Genomic DNA, 21,801 nt, shown 5'->3' with positions numbered 1-21,801 from the left:
GCGAGCCCCGACAATCTGTGTTTTAACAAACCCTCCAGGTGATCCTGATGTATGTTCTTAAGAACCGTTACTCCAGGGGAAACTTTTTGTGTAAAAGGCCAGAGTAAATATTTTAGGCTTTGCATGCCACATACATAGGGTCTCTGATACATATTCTTCTGTTACGTATTTTGCTTTTTTACTTTTTTCATTTTTTTCTTTAAAAATGTAAAAACAATTCTTAGTTCCCAGGCACACAAAAACAGGTAGCAGGGGATTTGGGCCCTTAGGCCATTGTTTACCAATTCCTGCTCTGGAGCAATACGGCTGCTATGCTGGTAGTCCTCTGGACCTTCCAGCAAAGACAGGCGGATTTCTCTTCCATAATAAGGGAAATGAACAATGGCCTCCGGGCATCAGACAGGTTCCCCTTATAGTTGTGATACCCACCTCCATACCAAGGCCAGTCAGACCAGATCCTGAGTTCATTGTGTTCTTTCAAGAAATTTATTCAATTCACAGTGATGTCTTTTGAACAGTCAGTAAATTCTACTAGACAAAACTCATACAGACATTGATCCCAGGTAAGCCACAACGGCCCCTGACCCCAGAGCTTGAGAAATCGCCTACAGCAGCCAAGCTGGGAAGGACAAGTGGCTGTGCTTTGCTGTGTGCCCTTTAAGGCTCTTTGGTCTTGGTTGATTTCCTCTTAGCAGTGTCCAAATAAAACTTCCCTTTCCTATTCAGTACATACCAGTCTTTCTTTGGTGTTTAACCCAATGGGCTGAGGAAGGGAGGCAGCCAGGAAATCATACCCATTAAAATGTGTAGTTAATGCCTACATACATCCTTTATACTCACAGTTAATGGATTTATCTTTTAAACACAAAGAAGTAAAGTCAGACATGATTTTAGGGCAGGAGAACAAAATCAGTGTCAACAAACAAGGTTTGAAGCACCTGAAACTCTGCTGCCTCACACAGTGACCTTTTTCAGCATGAAGAACTCCTGGGTGCCTGAGAAACTCACGTTCAGCAGCACTCCCAAAGAAGCTTTCCGACTAGGGGGTATTGGGGAGGAGAATGGGGAAGAGTGAAGAGCCCCAAGGTGACACAGACCTCTTCCCTCCCCCTTCCTGAGTTAGTTAGAATTGCATGGGTAGGAGGTTGCACAGCGTGAGAAGATGAGGAGGAGTGAAGAGGAAAGAGGAGTAGGAACGTCTCTTTGTCCCAGGGGCTCTTCCCCAATCCTGGCTGGAACCAGAATCCCAAAGGCTTCCTAATTTCTCCAAATGGTTTGCTTGAGTGTCTCCCCCAGGTCCCAGCAACTTCTCCCCGAGGGGGGTCTCAGCTCCTGGTCTCCAGGGGATGGGGGTGAAGGGGGAGCAGATAGATTTGGTCTTTGCTCCCCTTGTTCACCTTTATCCCCTGGAGTTCAGTAAACCAGGTGCCTGGTGGAAGCGTGAGGCATCCTCCCCCTCACCCACCACCCCCCAACCCACATTGGCCTTCAGGCCCTGTTGGCAAAGGGGAGTGAGGGCACAGGTATACACAACAGCTAAGGAAGAGCTGGTGAATATGGGTATAGACTGGTCCTTGCTGGAGTGGGGCATTTAGAGACCCTTATTGAAGTAGACAGAAGGCACAAGTTCTCCATACTTGGCCCTGATGGTGTCTTGGAGCTCCGGTTCCAGATAGGAAACTGGCAATTCACTGAGAAGAGAGCAGAAGAGAATTATGAGCACACACCTGGACAAGCAGCAAATTACCCTCAGATAAAGTCCGTCTCAAATGCCATCTCTAAGAAGCCCTTCCCGATTGTCCCATCAGAAATATTAACAGCCTTTGTATACCACAGTATGTTGCTTTTACTTCTATTCAGGCCTGACTTCATTCTCCCTGGTGCTCAACTTCCATCTTCTCTACCAGATTACAAGCACAGTGCTCAGAACACAGGAGATGTCTAGCACATGACTAAGAAGTACCGAGAGTACTAAGGAAGGGGAGACTGGCATCTTCTCAGTCGACATTCAAGCTACCCCTGGCCTCCTGGAGCTAGTCCTGTCCCCCCCCACCCCCCAGCCCACCATCCCAGTCTGATGCTTCCCTTCCTTTTTCCATCATCCCTTCTCAACCCCTCCTCCCCTTCCAGGTCATGCCAGGAAAGTAGAAAGGTCCAAGTCATCCACCCTCTGGCAAACATGAACCAGAATAGGTAGCTATCCCCTTGTTCTGTTTCAAAGACCAGATCCACCCAGGGGATATGTATCTAATAACCCAAAGAGCAGGGTTGTTCCCCCAGCTCCTCTCCAAGGCAGCCCTTGCTCCACTGGGAGGGAGCAACTCATCTCTCTGCCCCTTGGAGATCTGTTTTGGTTTACCAATTCACCTGGGGTTAAGAAGCCCAGAGTTTGGGCTGACAGGCACTTGTCCTTGGACAAATGCTGCCCTTCCTGCCCCCTCCTCTCTCTTTCAGGACAGCAGGCAGTTCAGGAAGAGCAGAGACAGGGTGTTCAGTAAAACAAAGTGAGGAATGAAGAGCTGATACCATTTCTGAGGGAAGAGCCCACAGGCCACTGGCACCATGAAGATGAGGCTGGAAGAAAGGAGAAACCAAAGTGTTAGGCAGCATCTGCCCACAGGCCCACCCACACCCCTTCCCCGAGCCCCCAAAAGGAAGGGGGAGATGCCCATTCCCCTGGCCTGCCTTCCAGCTGGCCCCATAGCTCCTCTCCCTCCAACTCTCCTCCTGGTCTCTCAGTGCCAGGATATTCATTCTGGCACGGAATAAAATCAGCTCCCCCTCCACCTCCCAACCCTAACCCCACATCCAGCCCCGGCGTTCAAGGAGACGAAGAAGATAAGGGGGTCACTAGGGAGTGCGAGCAGCAGCCCTAAAGACCACAAGGCCCCGCTGACATGTAGGGAAAGCAGTGAGGGGGATGAACCCAACGTCCTGCTCCCGTATTCACTGAACACCTGGACTGTCGGAGAGCAGTAAAGGGCAGAGTTTCTCCAACTTCACTGTGCGTGCAAATAACCTGAGGAGCTTGCTAAAATGCAACGCTGATTCAGTAGGTCTGGGAAGGGCTTGAGACTATTTATTTCTAACAAATTCTCTGATGATCCAGGTCCAGGACCATGTCTTAGAGGATCTGAGAGTCTAACAGACCTGGGTTTGTATCCCAGCTTTGCCACTTACTAGCTGTGCAATCGGGGGCAAGTTACCTCAGAACCAGCAGAGGGAGGACAAGAGTGCCTACACTGCAGGGTTACTGTGAGGATTAAATGAGATAACATACGTACAGCACCCAGCCCATGGTAAGCGCTCCCTCAGTAGCAACTCAGTTAGCAGAAGATAGGATAGCAGGATGTTAGACAGCCGAGGGTCTGGTCTCAGATTCTGCAATTACCCTTGGCCAAGTTTCTTCATCTCTCTAAGCCTCAGTTTCTCCATTTGTAAAAGGAGATGATGACAGTATATCAGTATATATACCTCTACAGCTGAGGGAATTAAGTGAAATTATAGATGTGAAGCATGAGCACAGTGGGGACACACAGAAAACACTCAGCACATGTTAGTTGTTGTTGTCATTAGCCTTGCAAAGCACGACAGGACATGTCCAGTCAATGGCAGGCACTTGCCACGACTTGTAGTGCTTTCCTCCTGGGCGAGGCTGGACACCTGATAGCCCCAGGCCATCTCATCATTTTTGTCTAATCTTATTTACTTACTTACTTATTTATTTAGAGATGTAATTGACATGTAACATTGTATAAGTTTAAGGTGTACAACAGGTTGATTTCACACACGCAACACGATAATGACCACAGCACTAGCTCTATTGCATCACAGAATTATCATTTCTTGTTTGTGCTGGGGTTGTCTCATCATTTTTGTGACTTCTCTAAAACTGCTCCAGATCTAAGGTCAGAGGGGAGACCCTGGGACAGGAGGACACCCAAGCACTTGGCTTTCCACACAGATGTGTACATAGAGCCTAGCCAGCCAGGTGCCCTCAAAAAAGATGGGGCAAGAGCTCTCCAGATGGACCACAGGTGTTCTGAGCTCAGGCACTTTTGAAGTCCGGTAAAGGAATATGTGTTCTCCAACATGGGTGACACAAGAAGACAGATCTTGGGTGCCCCAGCCACCATAGAACCCAAACCAAGAAAATATGTTACTCACAAGCACCCAGACAGCAAAACCTGCAATGGGGCATGCAGAACCTTGACTTTCTGCACAAAAACAAACAAAAGAGAGACCCATATGGGACTTACATACCTTAAGGTGAACCCCACACCTGCCCTGCCACCGATCAGCCAGACAGAAACCCACAGGCATGAAAATCCTGCCTCGGAAGGGGAGAAGGGGAGAAAGTCCTTGTCTCTGCAGGCAAGGCCAAGAAACTGGCCGTGGTGTCTAAAACAGGCAGCCAGCAGGGACTGGGGTGGGCCCTACCTAAGTGAGATGAAGGGTGGGAGCTAGAGCGAAGGATAAGAGGGTTAGGAGCCCCCAGGCACAGGTGTGGGTTGGGGGACTCTGGGCAGGGAAGATGACAATGAGAATCCCACTTACCTTCATGAAACGCAGTTTCTCCAGCCTTTCCATGATGACTGGCAGCAAGACTGGAAGAGACCAGGGAGAAGCTGGGGGGAGGGCTCTAAGACTCTGCCAAGACTCCTTTCCAAAGTCAGATCAGGGAGGAGTGGTTCCTCCTCCTTCCCCAGAAGTTCCAGAAAATACTTTTCATTTGGGAGAAGAACAGAAGACTACCTAGGCATGGCTACCCCCGACCTCTCCCCCAGGTCCCAGCAGAAGGGTGCTTCTCAAACTTCTCAACCTGCACACCTGTAGTAACAGGAGGACAAGTACCACAGGCCAAAAGCGTCCTTCTCACCACTAAAACTGTCCTTGAAGGCTCCTGCAAATAAGTTTTGTTTCCTACTTTGTCATGTGCCCCTGCTGGAAGCAAAACCATGGCAGGGAATTTATTTTCTCTACCACTGTCTCCCCAGCACCCGCACTGCATCCAGAACAATAAAGGCACTTAAGGAATATTTGTTGAATGAATATAACTTTCTCCCCCAAATCTCTGATTAATTGATGTTTCAGGAACTACGGTGTGGTTCTCCTGTGGCTTTCAGCACTCAAGCAAACCAGTCTGAGAAGCATGGTTGTAGAGGCTGAGGTCCCGCCTCCCACAGGAAAGCTGAGTATGGCTGAGGTCTCCACCATGTGTCCCAAGGTCCCCCAGGAAGGGAGGGCTTCCCCATCTTACTCATGCCAGGGGCTGCCATGGTGATCCGAGAAATAACCACTTGGGTGATGCCTATGGCTGCAGCTCTCTGAGGGCAACAAAGAGTAAGTTGTCAGGAATGACCTTATCCAGTATACATGGGCTGTACCAGAGGGCTGGGTCAGGGTCAGGGTCACAGCCAAGTCTGAGCTGGTAAAGGGGAAGGGGTGGAGTGACCTCACCCAACCCTCTCCTACCCAGTCAGACTTTTATGGCTTCAGGATCAGAAACGATGGAGAAAGGACATGAGAGGCCTATTCTGAACAAAGACATGTAGAGAAAATCCATGGGGAATGAGGATGGAGTCAGGGAGAAAGCTTCTCAATCTTATAATGGAACCCAGGCCTACTGTGACCACCAAGGACAGGACAGGGTAGGAGAGGGAATTCCATCCTCCCACCCCAAAGGGAGGCCTCCACTCACCCGGGACTGACCAATCTCATTGTCATTCCTGTCCTTCATGCAGATGCCCTCGATGAGTTCCCTAAACATAGACAGGAGTTGCTGGACTTGAGAAAGCGGTGCAGGAGGACTGCCAGCGATGTGACACACCAGGGGACCAAGGCCAGGGCACTCAAGCTCTAGGAAGCCCCTTCCTGCAGCCTGGCCCTTTGGCCTTCCATCTGTACTTCAGGGAGTGATCTAGCTGTGGGCCCAGACTGCCTAGGTTGAACCCTAAAAGTGCAGAGTAAGTGTATGATCTTGAGCAAGTTCCCTAATCCTTCTAAAGACTCAATTATCCTCATCTAAAAAATGGGGATAATCGTGGCACCCATTTCACAGGACTTGGAGAGGATTAAATGGGATAACGCCTGCAAAGTGCTTGGCCCAACGCCTGACACAGAGTGACTGCTCCACAAACAGTAGCTGCTCTGGCCATTATTCTCAGGCCAGTTCTTGCCAGCACTCAACCCAAGACCAGGTAGGTGGCTGGGACTCATTCATATGTTGGGAAGGAGCAACTGGGTGGGGGAGGGAAAGAGGAGAGGAGCAATGTGTACGCATGACTAGTCAGGGAGTGTGCTCTTTCTGCAAGGGCTATTGTGATAAATTTCCATTTGCTGGTAGTCCCAAGAAAATGTGGCTTGTAGATATTGGTGATGACAATGGAGGCAATGATGATAATAGCAGCAATAACAGCTAACACTTATGTAGCATTTGTTACATTCCAGGCACTGTTTTGAGGGCTTTACACGTATTACATCATTAAATTTTATAACAGAGGAATGTCTATGCTTTCTCTAGTCAAGAAACAAGAACATGAGACGCAAAGGGTTTCTCCTTTTACCTTTCCTCTGCAAAGCTTAGAGCTGGGTGCCTGGAAAACATCTATCTACTCCTCTGGCTTCTTTTTTTTTATATAATTTTATTTATTTGGTTTTTTCCCCTAAAGCCCCAGTAGATAGTTGTATGTCATAGCTGCACATCCTTCTAGTTGCTGTATGTGGGACACGGCCTCAGCATGGCCAGAGAAGCAGTGCGTCGGTGCGCGCCTGGGATCCGAACCCGGGCCGCCAGCAGTGGAGCGCGTGCACTTAACCGCTAAGGCATGGGGCCGGCCCACCCTCTGGCTTCTTTCAAAGCTTCTTGGTCCTGTTCTATCTCTGGACACCTCACTCTGCTACATTTCATTCTGTAAGCCATCCCCCAGGCTTTGGAAATAGGCAGAGTTCACAACTTAAACACAGTTGCAGTTGAAAGGACATGATCTAGTATAAAACTCCACAGGTCCACGCTATCCCCCCATCCCACATCATCCAAAAAATGACTCCCATAGCACTCATCACAGATTAGACCTAAGTCACCCGCCACTCCCGAGCCATCACCTTTGGAGCAGCCAATCCTCAGGGACCCTTCAGAGGTGCAGCCCAGCAGGCCTCCCCACACCCACCTCCGCCCCAAGAAGCCACCCACTGCCTTGGTTTCTTGCCCCTTCCCTGCTAACCTCGTGGTTTGTAGGGAGGAAAAGGGATCCTTGTACTCACTGCTGTCGCATCATTGGGATGTTGACACAGTTAGCTGCAGCCACAGCAGCAAAGGGCACCCAGCGGCCCACCAGGGGTGGAGCTCTCTGTTGGGGGAAGGGAATATGGTCAGGCTCACTGAAGATGGGAAAGGAGGGGGATTAAGGACTATCAAACAAGAAATCAGACCTCGCTACTGCCACACATCCAGACACCCAGTCTGGGAACCCAAACACCCTCAAAGGCCTGAGAAAGACCAACCTGGGGACAGCTCTGCTGTAGTTCCCACTACTTGGCTGGGCTCTGGCCATACCCAACTAACGCAGACTGGAGAACTGTCTCCTGCCTCGAGGAAGTAGTTTTCCCTAGGACTTTGCTGCCCCCTAGTGGCCACCATGCCCACAGCGGCCCAGACCGTACCTTTGTCAACATGTTCATGCCCACAGCAGTGGCCACCGCAGTGGTTGTAGCTGTGATGTAGGAAATGGCCATCTGCCTAGTGGAGGAGAGAGATGCTTGGGAGTGGGGAGCTCTGCTGGCTGAGGGCAAGACTATGGCTTGAGTGAGAAAGTCTAGAAACGGGGCTTCCTGCCTGAGAAGCTCATGTGATCTGTCCCCAGCCTCGACTTGTGACCTCTTCCCCCACTCATGATGCTCCAGCCCCCTGGTCTCCTTTCAGTACTTGAACCATGCCACGTTCTTTCCTTCCTCAGAACCTCTACACACTGCTGGTCCCTATCTGGAGAATTCTTCCCTGGGCTCTTGCTGGCTAACTCCTTATCCTTCAGAACTCAGCTGAAATGTCAGCTGTGCAGAAAGGACTTCCCTGACCAGCCGATCTACACAGACGCCTTCTGCTGTTCTCTATTTTGTCACCCTGTTTACTTCCTTAATGGGAGCAATCACAGTCTGAAATTATTGTGCTTGTTTTCTTTTTTTGTTTGTTTTTTTTTGTGAGGAAGATCAGCCCTGAGCTAACATCCGTGCTAATCCTCCTTTTTTTGCTGAGGAAGACCGGCTCTGAGCTAACATCTATTGCCAATCCTCCTCCTTTTTTTTCCCCAAAGCCCCAGTAGATAGTTGTATGTCATAGTTGCACATCCTTCTAGTTGCTGCATGTGGGACGCGGCCTCAGCATGGCTGGAGAAGCGGTGCATCGGTGCGCGCCCAGGATCCGAACCCGGGCCGCCAGTAGCGGAGAGCGCACACTCAACTGCTAAGCCATGGGGCCGGCCCTGTACTTGTTTTCTTAAAAGGCCTTAAACTCCATGAGAACAGGGACCACACATCTTACTCAAGTGTATCCCCAGCACCTAGAACCATGCCTGGCATATAATACACACTCAAGAAATATTTGCAGAATAAATGAACGAATGCATTTTGAATTGGTCTAGGAAAAAGATACTCTCCTAGTCAGCCTAAGAAAATACTTACAAACCCTGAAAAGGGAGACTTGGTCACCTGCCCAGTGTAAGTCCCACCCAGGGAGGACTGACAGCCCAGGAACCCTTTAGAAGGGCTGTACCCCCAGAGACAAGAGGACAGCCATGTGCTCCAGACCCACGTGGACAGCGTGGGATTCAGGTCTCCTACCTGACTGACGTGGGGGAAGCTGCATTCCTGTTGGTATAGTTGACTAAGGCATTGAAGGACTGGTTCACCCACTGCCAGAAGATCACCGCCGGCATCGTCCTACCAGTAAAGGCCCAGAGAGTAGGATGGAAAGAGGGCTTGGTATATACCAGTCCAACCACGTTACCTGCTGTTCCCAAACTGTTCCCATGCTGTTTTATGCACCTGAGCTTTTGCACAGGCTGGCCCCCTGCCTGGAATATCCACAATCCCCGCTTCCAGACATGGCTAAATCCTGCTCTGTCGAGAGATCACTTCTTCCTTGGAAGCTTCTCGACTCTTCCGCTGCCAAGACATAGCCATTCCATGCTCCCTGTTCCTACAACCTCGTATTCTCCCCACAACCTACCACTTAGTAAGCTGGACGGTAACTGTTTACTTCCTGGTCTCCTCAACAAAACTGGGGGCTCCTGGGGGTAGCCCTGGAGGGGAGGGTCTCAAGTCTTTATTGAGCCAAGGCCTGGCTCAATAACTGGACAAATGAATGCGTGTGGGACGAGGAGGAAGAGAGGAAAGGGGAGGAGTCACACATCCAGAAGCTCCAGAGAAAATCTATTCTCTCCCCAACTGGGCTGAAAGGGTCTTCCTATTTTTCTCCTGGGATACTACAGGATAAAAATACATTAAATTCACTGTTGAATAGCTACTTTTTGAAGAAGGAATTAGGATAGCTTATTCATTGAGTGTTCCAGAGAGGATTGCCTCAGTTAAAATTCAGACACCTGGGGCCGGCCCCGGGGCGTAGCGGTTAAGTGCACGTGCTCCGCTGCTGGCGGTCCAGGTTCAGATCCTGGGAGCGCACCGACGCATCGCCTGTCAGGCCATGCTGTGGCGGCGTCCCACATCAAGTGGAGGAAGATGGGCACAGATGTTAGCCCAGGGCCAGTCTTCCTCAGCAAAAAGAGGAGGATTGGCATGGATGTTAGCTCAGGGCTGATCTTCCTCACAAAAAAAAAAAATCCAGACACCAATGTCTCCTGGCTGTGTGAACTTGGACAAGTTACATAACTTCTCTAGAACCTCAGTTCTTCATCTATAAAATGGAGACAATAATAGTACCCCTCTGAAGGGTTGTTAAGAAGATTAAATGAAGTAATATATGCAAAGAATTTAGCACAGTGCCTGGTATCTGGTAAGAGATCAATAAAGATGATGATCATTGGTATCTGGTAAGGTATCAATAAAGATTATTATTTTATCATAATATGGCTCCTTTTTTTTCAATATCTTTTTTCACGCCTTCCAATTAAAGGTTATGAACACCTGTCTGGGCTAAAGAGCTCCAGCCTCACGGCCCATTCTAAGAGCAGGTAATTACAGTATACACACTTAGAAACCAGGTCAGGTTGGATATGTCAGCATGGTTCCGTCCTCCAACCCACAGGATCCAGGCAGCTGCGCCTCTCACTGCCTTGCTCCCGGATCACACCTGTAGAACTGGAGCATGAAGCCTGTGATGATCATGCCACCAGGGACCTGGAAGGACATCCGCCCAATGACGTTCATCTTCTCCCCGGTGTCAGGGTGGAAGGCCGAGTCATAGAGCTTCTTGGCATACAGCAGCTGTTCCACTTGGGTGCCTGGGGGCACGACTCCCATCCTGCCACCAAAGGACAACAGGCAGAGTTACCTCCCAGTCGCCCTGCCCCGAGTCATCCTGCTCTCACTTCTCCCTCCTTCCTGATGATTTCTGCCTATTCCCTCATCTTCAGTCTCCACCTCCTCCCTAGGGGACCCATCAATGTCACCCCAGTGCCTCCAGCCCCTTCTCCTAACCGCTCACCTGCTCTTCTCCACCATCACCTTGGCCCAGTCCAGCTCCCGCTCTGGTAGCAGGACAGTGCGGGGGTCTGTGATATTGAAGAAGTGCTTCACCCGCCCCAGGAAAGTGCACTGGTCCCAACGGGGGGCATCGATGTCAAAGCCAGACAGGTCAGTCTCCATCTTGCTCACACACAAAACTGTGGACTTAAGGAACAGAGGAAAAGTAAGGATTGTCTCCAAAATCAGAGCTTACCCCAGAAGCCCTGAGCACCTCCCACTGTTACAGACTGCCTCCTTTCACCAGCCACTAGCATCATCTCACTCAGCTTGGGAAGGCCCCAGTGAATGGTTACCAGACTGAGCAACTGGGCACCAACAAGTGTTTCCTGAGTGCCTGCTGGTGGCCAGCCCTGTGCTTGATCATGCTGTCAGGGAGACTGGAAACAGGGACAACACAGTGCCTGTCCTTGGGGAGCTGAGTCTGACTGGGGAACAAGAGCCCATCCATGGAACAGTATATAATATGTACAGCAACAATAAGTATAGGAGATGAGAGGAAGTAGAAATGGGGGGCACAGTAATCAAAGGGGGCTTCCCAGAAGAGGTGGAATGCAAGTGAGGCCCCAGAAGATAAAATAGATTTATCTGAAGGAAGTAGAAGGCATGAGATCACATTAAAGGTAAAACAATCACAGATAAAGGTGGAAATGAACATGGCATAATCACTTTCATCATTTCAGTGTGCTTGTGTGTGTGTGCATGCGTGCACACATGGTACATGCCAGCCCTGTGAAAGATCCTGGCCACGGTTGTGAGTAAGGCACTGTGCCTGCCCTGGAGAAGTTGCAGAATGGGAGGCAAGCAAACAAGTAAATCAACCAGGACAGTAGTGTGAACAATGCTGTTGGCAGACATTGGGACCAGTGGAAAGCCAGAGAAGAGGTATCTAAAACTGAGATGACCATATCTCTCAGTTTGCCTGGGACTATTGTCGTGGGTAATTATTAATAGCACCCCTTTTTACTCTCAAAAGTGTCCAAATTTGGTAATAAATTATATGGTCACCTTATCTAAAATGGATGAGGGATTTAGAACACGCTTTCTGAGAACAAGAAATAAACAATGTTTTGAAGGACATGTAAAGGCTAGATAGATGGAGGAGAGGTATCCCAGGCAGAAAAAAGAGCCAGTGTTGAAAGTACACAGCGCATATGGGGACCTGACAAGGATGAAAACAGCTAACACTTACTGAGCTCTACTCTGTGCTAGACACTTTGCTTGGTGCTTGACATGCATTTTCTGAATTCATCTTCACAATAACCCTATAAGACACATACTCTTTAATTTAATCCCATTTTATGGATGAGAAAACTGAGGCACAGATAAGCAACTTTACCAAGTCACACAAGCACTACCCAGTGGCAGAGCCATGATTTTAACTCAGAATTTACTTCAGATTTACTTCAGAATTCTTGCCTGTAACTGGGTTCTGGAATCCATGACTTGAAAAGCTAAGGCAGGTCTGATATGTAAAGAGCTTGGAAGCTGTCACTCCTGTCTTCACAACAAGACAAAAGCTGAACAAACTGAAAATCAACAACTCTTCTTAGACCCATCAGAGAATTAGGGTCACAGGCAAACTACCACCCCCAACCTGAGAGACAGGCAGGTACAGAGAATCACAGCTTACCAGAAGCAGAAGCCCACTCTTGGGGCAAGGACCACTGGAAAATTTAAACTAATCAACAAATTGCTGGAAGCTCAGTGTGAACCAGCTTGACTGCTAAAAGTTCCAGGAGGATTCGGTCTTAGAGGGGGCCCCCACATTTTTGTGAGTTTTACCTCCAGGAGCCCCATCAGGGTCTCAGGGTGCAGATCAGAGAAAAATCCCCTAGTGCTTTTGGCAGAGAGATGGGAGAAGTAGCCATTCTGAAGTGTAGTGAGAGCCCTCTGTTTTTTTTTTTTTTTTTTTGTGAGGAAGGTCAGCCCTGAGCTAACATCCGTGCTAATCCTCCCCTTTTTACTGAGGAAGACGGGCTCTGGGCTACATCTACTGCCAATTCTCCTCCTTTTTTTTCCCCCCAAAGCCCCAGTAGATAGTTGTATGTCATAGTTGCACATCCTTCTAGTTGCTGTACGTGGGACGCGGCCTCAGCATGGCTGGAGAAGCGGTGCGTCAGTGCGCGCCCGGGATCCGAACCCGGGCCACCAGTAGCGGAGTGCGCGCACTTAACCGCTAAGCCACCGGGCCAGCCCCGAGCCCTCTGTTCTTAACAAAGCCTGCCCTCAAAGGGAACTATTCTACCCAAACCTAACTGGCTTGGGGGAAGGGAAATACCCAACTCCAGCCCCTTCTAGCCTTCTTGTCTCACTTAAAGGGGTGAGGAGAGCCTGAAAAGCACTTATGAAGATCCAGGGGGGCAGGCTCCCTCAAAGACTCAGACCTAATCACCGGATATAGAACGCTCTCCTTCCCCTCACACTTTACCCCTCCAACAACAGGTTCCTGTACAATAACAGGGAGAACTGAATAACAAAAGAAAGAACTGCAAGTCTTAGAACTTAAGAAGTCTCTAGAAACTCAAAGACAACAAGGGAAACAAAAACAAGGACACCAAAGGAAATGTTACCCTTTGACACTTATAGCTTCCACAAACAACAGACAGCCTAACTCCTCGCCAGATAAACATAAAACCTCACACACATCTGGCTTTCAACAAAAAATTACAAGGCATACTAAAAGGCAAAAAACAGTTTGAAGAGACAAAGCAAGCATCAGAACCAGATGATAGAGATTTTGGAATTATCAGACCAGGAATTTTATTTTATTTTATTTTATTTTTTGGTGAGGAAGATTGGCCCTGAGCTAACATCTGTGCCAGTCTTCCTGTATTTTATACGTGGGACGCTGCCACAGCATGGCTTGATGAGCGGTGTGTAAGTCCACGCCCAGGATCTGAACCTGCGAACCCCAGGCCGTCAAAGTGGAGCATGCGAACTTAACGACTACGTGACCAGGCCGGCCTCTAGACCAGGAATTTTAAATAACTATGATTAACATGCTAAGGACTCCAACAGGAACATGGACAACATGCAAGTGCAGATGAATAATGTAAACAGAGAGATGGAAACTCTAAGAAACAATCAAGAGGAAATGCTAGAAACCAAAAATACTGTAACAGAAATGAAGAATGCCTTTGGTGGGCTCATCAGTAGACTGGACATGGCCAAGGAAAGAATCAGTGAGCTTGAATATGTGTCAATAAAAAATTCCCAAACTGAAAAGTAAGGAGAAAAAAGAATTAAAAAAACAGGATAGAATATCTAAGAACCTTGGGACAATTACAAAAGGTGTAACATACATGTAATGGGAATACCGGAAGGAGAAGAGAGAGAGAAACAGAAGAAATATTTGAAGTAATAATGACAGAATTTTCCAAAATTAATGACAGAATCAAACCACAGATCCAGGAGGCTCACAGAATACCAAGCAGGATAACTACCAAAACATCTACACCTAGGCATATTTTATTCAAACTACAGAAAATCAAGACCAAGAAAATCAACAAAGAAGGCAAATAGAGGGAAAAAAAACACCTTATCTGTAGAAGAGCAAAGATAAGAATTACATTGGACTTCTCTTCAGAAACCATGCAAGCAAGAAGAGAGCAGAGTGAATGAAATATTTAAAGTGTTGAAAGAAAAAGATTCATCAACCTAGAATTCTGTATCCAGCATAATTATCCTTTAAACGTGAAGGAGAAATACAGACTTTCTCAGACAAACAAAATTGAGGGAATTTGTCACCAATAGACCTGACTTGCAAGATGTTAAATGAAGTTCTTCAGAGAGAAAGAAATAGGTCATAAACTCAGATCTACATAAAGAAAGAGTGTCAGAGAAGGAATAAATGAAGGTAAAATAAAATCGTATTCTTAATTGCTAACAGTTAACAAATAGATTAACAGTTTATTCAAAATAATAGCAACAACGTATTTGGTGATTATAGCTTACAAATAAGCGAAATGAATGACAGTATGTATATATATGCTATATATGCATATATATATGCAGTATATCAATGCTATTATGAATGGGATGGAGGAATTAGGAATACTCTATTACAAGGTACTTGCACTACCAGTGAAGTTGTATAGTGTTATTTGAAAGTGGACTTGGATTAGTTGCAAATATATATTGCAAACTCTAGAGCACCCACTAAAAAAATTTTCAAAAGAAGTATAATCGATATGCTAAGAGAAGAGAAAATGCAATCATATAAAAAAGCTACAGCTTTTGAACTTTTGCCTGAAGTTTCAGGAAGCCATTAAAAGATTTTAAGAAGAGAGACAAGATCAGATATATAGTTTAGAAAGAACACTCTGGGCAATCATTTGAGAATAAACATAGGGTGGCAGGAACTCATAGGAGGCACAGAGACCAGCTGGAAGGGAACCCCAATAATCCAGGCAAGAAGAAGTGCGGCTCAAATGAACCCAGATGCACCAGAACAGAGAGGAGGGAACAAAAGGAGAGAACCTTTTGAAGCAGCAGAATCTGAGGATTTGCTAAGTGATTGGGTAGAGGAGGAATATTCTCACTCAGAGCTCAACCAGAGTAGAATCAGTTTGTCCTTTGTATATATATATATATTATATACAGGATATTGATAAATATATAAAAATTGATTTAGTACAAGGAATTAGCTAATTGGCTGACATAATTGTGGGAGTTGGCTAAGTAATCCTGAAGCCAGCAGGGCAGGCAGTTGGGAAGAGATGATCCTAGGCGAAGGAGAGCAATGCAGGCCCAGCTGTGGCTGAAGTCTCCGACCCCAGGGGGGCCTAGCCCTCTTTTAAAGGGATTCCATCTGATTAAGCCAGGCCACCCAGGATAATCTCCCTTAGATTAAGTCAAAGCCAACCAATTAGAGACTTTAATTATATTTGCAAAATCCCTTGACCACAGAACCTAAATTAGTGTTTGATCCAATATCTGGGAGAAGGCCTGTGTCTGCTACAAAATGGCTGCTTCTCCCACAGCCCATTCCAACTGGAAACATGCCAGAAAGGGGATCCTGGGGGGTTTCGTTTGGCGTCGCCAAGGTGACACATCACAAGTATCTAGAGTGATACCTAGGGTTTCTGACTTGGGCAATAATGTGCTGAGAGAGAGAATGCAGAAAAAATAAGCTTTAAGGGAGAAAACAGTGAATTTGATTTTCCACATGTTGAGTTCCAAGTGCCATGGGACTTTTTTTCTTTTTTTTTTAATAATTTTATTTATTTATTTATTTTTTCCCCCAAAGCCCCAGTAGATAGTTGTATGTCATAGCTGCACATCCTTCTAGTTGCTGTATGTGGGACGCGGCCTCAGCATGGCCGGAGGAGCGGTGCGTAGGTGCGCACCCGGTCCGAACCCGGGCCGCCAGCAGCGGAGCGCGGGCACTGAACCGCTAAGCCATGGCACCGGCCCGTGGGACTTTTTTTTAAATTGAGATATAATTGACACATAACATTATATTAGTGTCAGGTGTACAACAGAATGATTCAATATTTGCATATATCGTGAAATGATCACCACAATAAGTCTAGTTAACATCTGTCACCACACATAGTTACAAAATGTTTTTTTCTTGTGATAAGAACTTGTAAGATGTACTCTCTTAGCAACTTTCTTTTTTTTTTTTTTTTAATTTTATTTATTTTCCCCCCAAAGCCCCAGTAGATAGTTGTATGTCATAGCTGCACATCCTTCTAGTTGCTGTATGTGGGACACAGCCTCAGCATGGCCGGAGAAGCAGTGCATCGGTGCGCCCCCGGGATCCGAACCCGGGCCGCCAGCAGCGGAGCGCACGCACTTAACCGCTAAGCCACGGGGGCCGGCCTTAGCAACTTTCAAATATGCAATATAGTATTATTAACTATAGTCACCATGCGGTACCATGGGACTTTCTTAAATGCAATAGGCAGCCACCTCTATCAGGTCCTTTACAAATGCTATGCCCTGTCCAGAATGCTATTCCTTCCTCTCTTCACTAAATAACACCTACTCATCCTTGTTTTTTAGGAATAACTTTCAGATTTAACTCTGTATCTTCCATGACTAAGTCATTTGTCTTTTTTCTTGAAAATTATCACCTTAACTGAGGATTTTCCATATATGTTAAATTACGAGTTCACAGGCACAGTTTGAGCAAGATTTAAAAAGCTATCTTCTTGAGTTATATGATCATCTAAATCCAAAACCACTCACAGAATTGAGCAAACAAAGCCAGTATTTGCATATTAGGGAGAGGAAATATTTGCTGATAGAAGCCACAGGCCTAGTCAAAAATGTTTTATATTAAGTGGTAAATGAAAGAATTCTACCAAAGACCACTACCTCAATAAAGACCCTCAGGTTATTGCAGCTGCAAGGGAAGTTACAGCAAAGCTACCTCAGAATAAATGGCAGTCTTTTTTTTTTTGGGGGGGGGAAGTCAGCTGTGAGCTAACATCCATGCCAATCCTCTTCTTTTGCTGAGGAAGACTGGCCCTGAGCTAACACCTATTGCCAATCCTTCTCCTTTTTTTCCCTTTTTCTCCCCAAAGCCCCAGTGGATAGTTGTATGTCATAGCTGCACATCCTGCTAGTTGCTGTATGTGAGACGCCGCCTCAGCATGGCCGGACAAGCGGTGCATCAGTGCGTGCCCAGGATCCGAACCCAGGCCACCAGTAACGGAGCGCGTGCACTTAACCGCTAAGCCACAGGGCCGGCCCCTAAATGGCACTCTTAAAAGCAGATACATTAGCAAATAATTTCAAGGGCTCCCCTCCAACTCTCTCCAAAAAAAGTAGCCCTTTGCTCTTCAGGGACAGTCTAGAGTTACCTGCAAGGAAGCACCACTCGTCCTTCAGATCTCAGCTTAAACCTCCTTTCCTCAGAGAATCCTTTGAAGGACTCCCCTTCCTCCCTCCTATGCAACTAGATCAGGTACTCTGCTATAAGAGCTCTTGGCTCCATACTTTTTCTTCAGAGCTATACCAGTTTGCCATTACTCTGTGGTTTCATCCTAACTAATGCCTACCTTCCCCACTAGGCCATAAGCTCCTTGAAGCCAAAGGTTGCATCCATTTTGCTCACCACGGTGACCCCAGTGCCTAGCACGAGAATTCAAGTATTTGCTGACCAAGAGGTCCAGTTTGTCAGCAATCAGATATTTAGGCTTAAAAAAAAGCACAGAGGTCTGGCTTAGAAGTAAAACAGTGAGTCAGCAGCATTGAGGTAGTTTAAGATCAAGTTTTTGAGTAAGAATACACAAAATGGGAAGAATAGAGCTGAGGACATACCCTGACAAACCACTACATTTAACAGGCAAGCAGAAAAAAGGAAGCCCCAAAAGATGAGAAAGAACAACCAGAGAGGTAGGAGGCAAGAGTAGCCAACAAATGGGGCAAAGGGAGAGTGGTGGTCAGTTTTTAGATTTTTTGTTAGAGTGGGAGAGATGTCCACAAGTTGATAAGCTGGGAGTAAGTCATTTCCCTGGCAGGAAGAAGCCCAGCATGGCATCTCCACAGCACCCCTGCCTGGCCCTGACTCCACTACTGAGTGGCACCATCTGGGGAAGTCAGAACCAGACAGCAAGTGTCCACTGCCAGAACTCTGACTTCGGCCTCTCCTGCTCCACCACGGAGCCGAGGAGAAAGCTCTGGCTCTGCCCTCCGGGGACAGGCTGACTTGGCCTCCCGCAGGCTGGTTCAAAGACCAAAGGCATTTCACCCAGTCCCAAATGAACCCAAGAGTGGGAGGAGGGAAAGAGTTCACTTTCCTGACTCTGCATGAAGCTAAAAGGAGTCAGCCTGGTCGGCAGATCACACACTGCCTTGGCTTACAGAGCCCCAAGCTCACACCAGAGGGAGACAGCCCGATGGAGCAAAATGCTACGCTTCCCCCCTCAAAACACACACACACACACACACACACACACACACTTCTCGGACATCTCTCTCCACCCTCAACCCAACAACCTAACATTGGAAAGTCCTCTGCCTTTCATAGTGGAAGCACTTCCACCACAAAGGGGTAATCATTTGCTAAATTATGCAAGAACCTTTGCCTTCATTACTGAGGTCAGGAGATGAACTGCCCAGTCCCTGTGTTATGTAAAGCATAAGGCCAAGAAAACATCTAAAATCTATGTCCAGAACATTTCCCCCCACAGCACTGGCCCCAGTGGGGACAGTCTTGTGACTCCTTCAGGGCAAACTCAAGCCCTTCAGTTACATAATCCCATAGCATCCTGTCCTCCTTTGCAACATGTTGGGCTTTTGTAACTGTCACTTTCTTGTTATTTACAGTTATTTGTGGAAAGTCTGCCTCCCCTGACAGACTGTAAGGTTCATGCTGTAGCTCTCATCTGCCCTCTAAAAATACTCACTGCCTGCCTGAAATGCATTCCAACTTATTCCTGGGTTCCCTTGGCATCAGTATGTCACCTCTGGTAAGTCAAACTCAGAACCCCCCTTGGTTACAGAAGTAAGAGCTGGCTTTCTTTCACGAAGCTACAAATTGTCTACCCTACCTATACTGAGTCCTATCTGGTCTCCAAGTTTTCTTCCACAGTAACTCTCCCTCTTCCCACAGAAGCCACAACTAGTACTCCCTAAAAAGGTCACTCTCATGTCCAAGTGGCTCAACTTCTGAAGGAGTATGGTTCCACTCCTGGGAACAAGGGAGAAAGTGGAAATCAATCAGGTGATTGACCGATACCTCCCTTTCCTTCTGGGATTAGAGAATGTCACAGCTCAAAGACATCAGGGATCCAAGATCTCAGTTTACAGAAGAGGAAACTAACGCCTAGAAAGGTTCACATTGATTGAGGCAGCATGGTGAGCATTTGTGGCACACGTGTTCCTGCACTAAGCACTGTGGCAGACATAACAGCTGAACAACAAACAGATCCAATCCTGTTTATCCATCCAAAGATCTGACAATAGCTAGGGCCTTATTTTCCCAAGGTCACAATGCTCAGGGTCACCTAGATAGGTCCTCTATCCACTACAGGGTGCTTGTTTTAAGAAGGAAATAAAGAGAGAGAGAGAAGAGAAAAGAGGGAAACAATGAAATAACCTACTACCTCTCCTGAAGTAATGCTCATCCTCCCAGAGAGAGCTGATTTTCTCTGGCAAACAGCATAAGAGCTCGGAGAACAGGCTTCCAAACTTCCTCTGGGGTATCCTCTTGCAAGGGTGTGGGGAGGAGGGGAGTACCCAAGATTTCTCTGTTTGTAGCCCCAGGTCGGGAGAAAAAAAAAACATCATCGCTGGTACTCACATCAGAGGAAGATCAAGGCAGCCAAAGACTCAAGCAAGTCAGACCCAATGACTGCTGATGGGTGAAGGCTGGTGTCAAGGCTGCCTAGAGAAAGTTGGAGAATGAGACTATTAAAGGAGCAGGTCCAGGTATATGCCTCTACACACTCATGTGACTCCAAGGCAACCACGACCTTAGACACTGGACAACTTAGAAAGAGAAGGCTACCTTGCCTTTTTCACAAAATAACCAACAGGCTAGAGATGGGTAGACTGTAGAAGTGCATGCTCTGAATTAACCATTCATCTTGTACCTCCTTAGTCAAGGTTCTGAACTGCATTTTCTCTCCAAGGATCTGAAGCAGGTATGCAGGTAGCAGATGTTTAAAAAATACTTTAGTTGAATGCATAAATAGCTAAGGACCATTCAGGGAAAATCTGCCTTCATTCCAATGATCTTAATTAAGCTAGAGAGCCTGCTGGTAGGAAGAGGGGCAAAGCCCAAAAACCTAGATGAAAGTATTAATAATAGCTTAGCCCTATACAGCACTTCCTATGTGCCAGGCAATGTTCCAAGTACTTGACATATAATAATGCTCACAAGAACCCAATGAGGTAGGTAAGAGCCACACACATCTGCAAACCTCCAGGTGTATAATCCATGCCCACACTTTATCAGCTCTTAAAACTTCTGAGTTTACATCTCAAACATAAACTACTCCGTTCCTCCTACCTGGACAATACAATAGTGTTTAAAAGCACTTTCTCAAGCGTCAGAAAGAACTAAGTTCAAGTCCCGACTCATTGCTTAAAATAACCAATGTATCCCTTAAAATAACCAATTTCTAGGGTTGTGAGAATGAAATGAAATCCTGTATGAAAAGCATTTCAGTAGAAAGGATGTAATTTCCGTGAGGGCACATTTTGTCCCCTGCTACGTCTCCTAGCCTAGAATAGGACCTGGCACATACGTGATAACTCTTCTTCGAGTCCTCCGCACTGGGAAGGAGTGGGAGGTAGCACCTCCCAACTCACCCAGAATCCCTCTCGTTCTTCCTTGCCTGGAAGTGCAAGCCCATTTTTGCTTCCTTCGGGACTGCAGAGGGCGCACCGCCTGCTCCAACGTAGCTTAGCAAAACCTGGTAATCCCAAAACGCCTTTCACGCCCTCTGTCAGCTCACCTCAGCGCTCAGGGCCAGTCCTCAAGCTGCTTCTTGCCCTCCAACAGACATCCTCCCACCACCGGGACTCCTCCATCACGACTCTAACACGGTGTGTGTGGAGACGGGTGCGCAACCCATAACGCCCCCGCCCCTCAGCCTGGCACATGAAAGCGCTGGGGGCCATAAGGGAGAGATCCATGGGCAGCCCAAGACCACTCCTTGTGCCACGTGGCTTCGGCAAGTGGAAGCCTGGCCCGCGCTACAGCCCCGCCTAGGGAGAGTCAGGATAGAAATCCAAGCTCCCTCCCAGGATGAGGGAACTGGAGGTAGATGCGGCGGGCGGCCTTGTCCCAAAACCCCTTACCTGGTCCCGGCAGGAATGCACTCAAGCAACTGCCACCAGACGCACCCCGCGTTGGAAGTCAGGCGAGGATGCACTTCAGGCCACCGCCCAGGAACCGCCCCTTGCCCCGCCCCCACGCGCCTCCTTCCCGACCAATCACAGGCCGGGCGGCCCCCCCCCCAGCCACGTGGGCGAGACTTCTCTGTTGGCGGGGTCTCTATAAACCAGCCGCCGCCTCCCGCAGCTCCAGCAGCCCGCCCGCGCAGTGGGAGGGCACCTTGGCGCGCTTGCGCACTTTGGGGAAAGCGGAGCTGGACCCCGCCCCGTCCTGCTGCTTTGCTCCTCCGCTGTGCGTGCGAGGGA

General features: G+C 47.7%; 1 protein-coding gene across 8 annotated transcripts; it reads right to left on the bottom strand.

The window, feature by feature from the left end:
- Nucleotides 1-467: 467 nt before the first annotated feature.
- On the bottom strand, nucleotides 468-21,538 carry SFXN2 (sideroflexin 2). 8 transcript variants are annotated; one of them, XM_087432521.1, is made up of 13 exons: nucleotides 21,460-21,538; nucleotides 19,955-20,038; nucleotides 10,658-10,842; nucleotides 10,304-10,474; nucleotides 8,836-8,934; nucleotides 7,663-7,738; nucleotides 7,264-7,349; nucleotides 5,702-5,762; nucleotides 5,261-5,327; nucleotides 4,558-4,607; nucleotides 4,168-4,217; nucleotides 2,527-2,574; nucleotides 468-1,691 (listed from the first exon to the last, which is right to left on the bottom strand). In XM_087432521.1, exons 3-13 carry the CDS (start codon nucleotides 10,816-10,818, stop codon nucleotides 1,592-1,594), a joined length of 969 nt encoding a protein of 322 aa, XP_087288647.1. In that variant the 5' UTR covers nucleotides 10,819-10,842; nucleotides 19,955-20,038; nucleotides 21,460-21,538; the 3' UTR covers nucleotides 468-1,591. The 8 variants fall into 8 exon arrangements, with proteins under 8 accessions (XP_087288647.1, XP_087288649.1, XP_004428073.1 ...); XM_087432523.1 differs by having other exon boundaries at nucleotides 10,658-10,835; XM_004428016.3 differs by lacking the exon at nucleotides 19,955-20,038 and having other exon boundaries at nucleotides 21,460-21,478.
- Nucleotides 21,539-21,801: the final 263 nt, after the last annotated feature.

The sequence above is a fragment of the Ceratotherium simum genome, chromosome 6 (genome assembly GCF_057802395.1).
Source record: "Ceratotherium simum simum isolate JZ-2026a chromosome 6, ASM5780239v1, whole genome shotgun sequence".
Taxonomy (NCBI): Eukaryota; Metazoa; Chordata; class Mammalia; order Perissodactyla; family Rhinocerotidae; genus Ceratotherium; species Ceratotherium simum.
This window is presented reverse-complemented; position numbering and strand designations above follow the sequence as displayed.

What these genes read in the sequence shown, in the direction of transcription:
- SFXN2 (XM_087432524.1), bottom strand. Translation starts at nt 10,818, where the DNA reads ATGGAGACTGACCTGTCTGGCTTTGACATCGATGCCCCCCGTTGGGAC. An exon ending in ATCCCAATGATGCGACAGCA is followed by an intron (nt 5,763 to 7,263) that starts GTGAGTACAAGG and finishes GTCTATGTTTAG; the next exon opens with GGAACTCATCGAGGGCATCT. An exon ending in ATGAGATTGGTCAGTCCCGG is followed by an intron (nt 5,328 to 5,701) that starts GTGAGTGGAGGC and finishes TGTTGCCCTCAG; the next exon opens with AGAGCTGCAGCCATAGGCAT.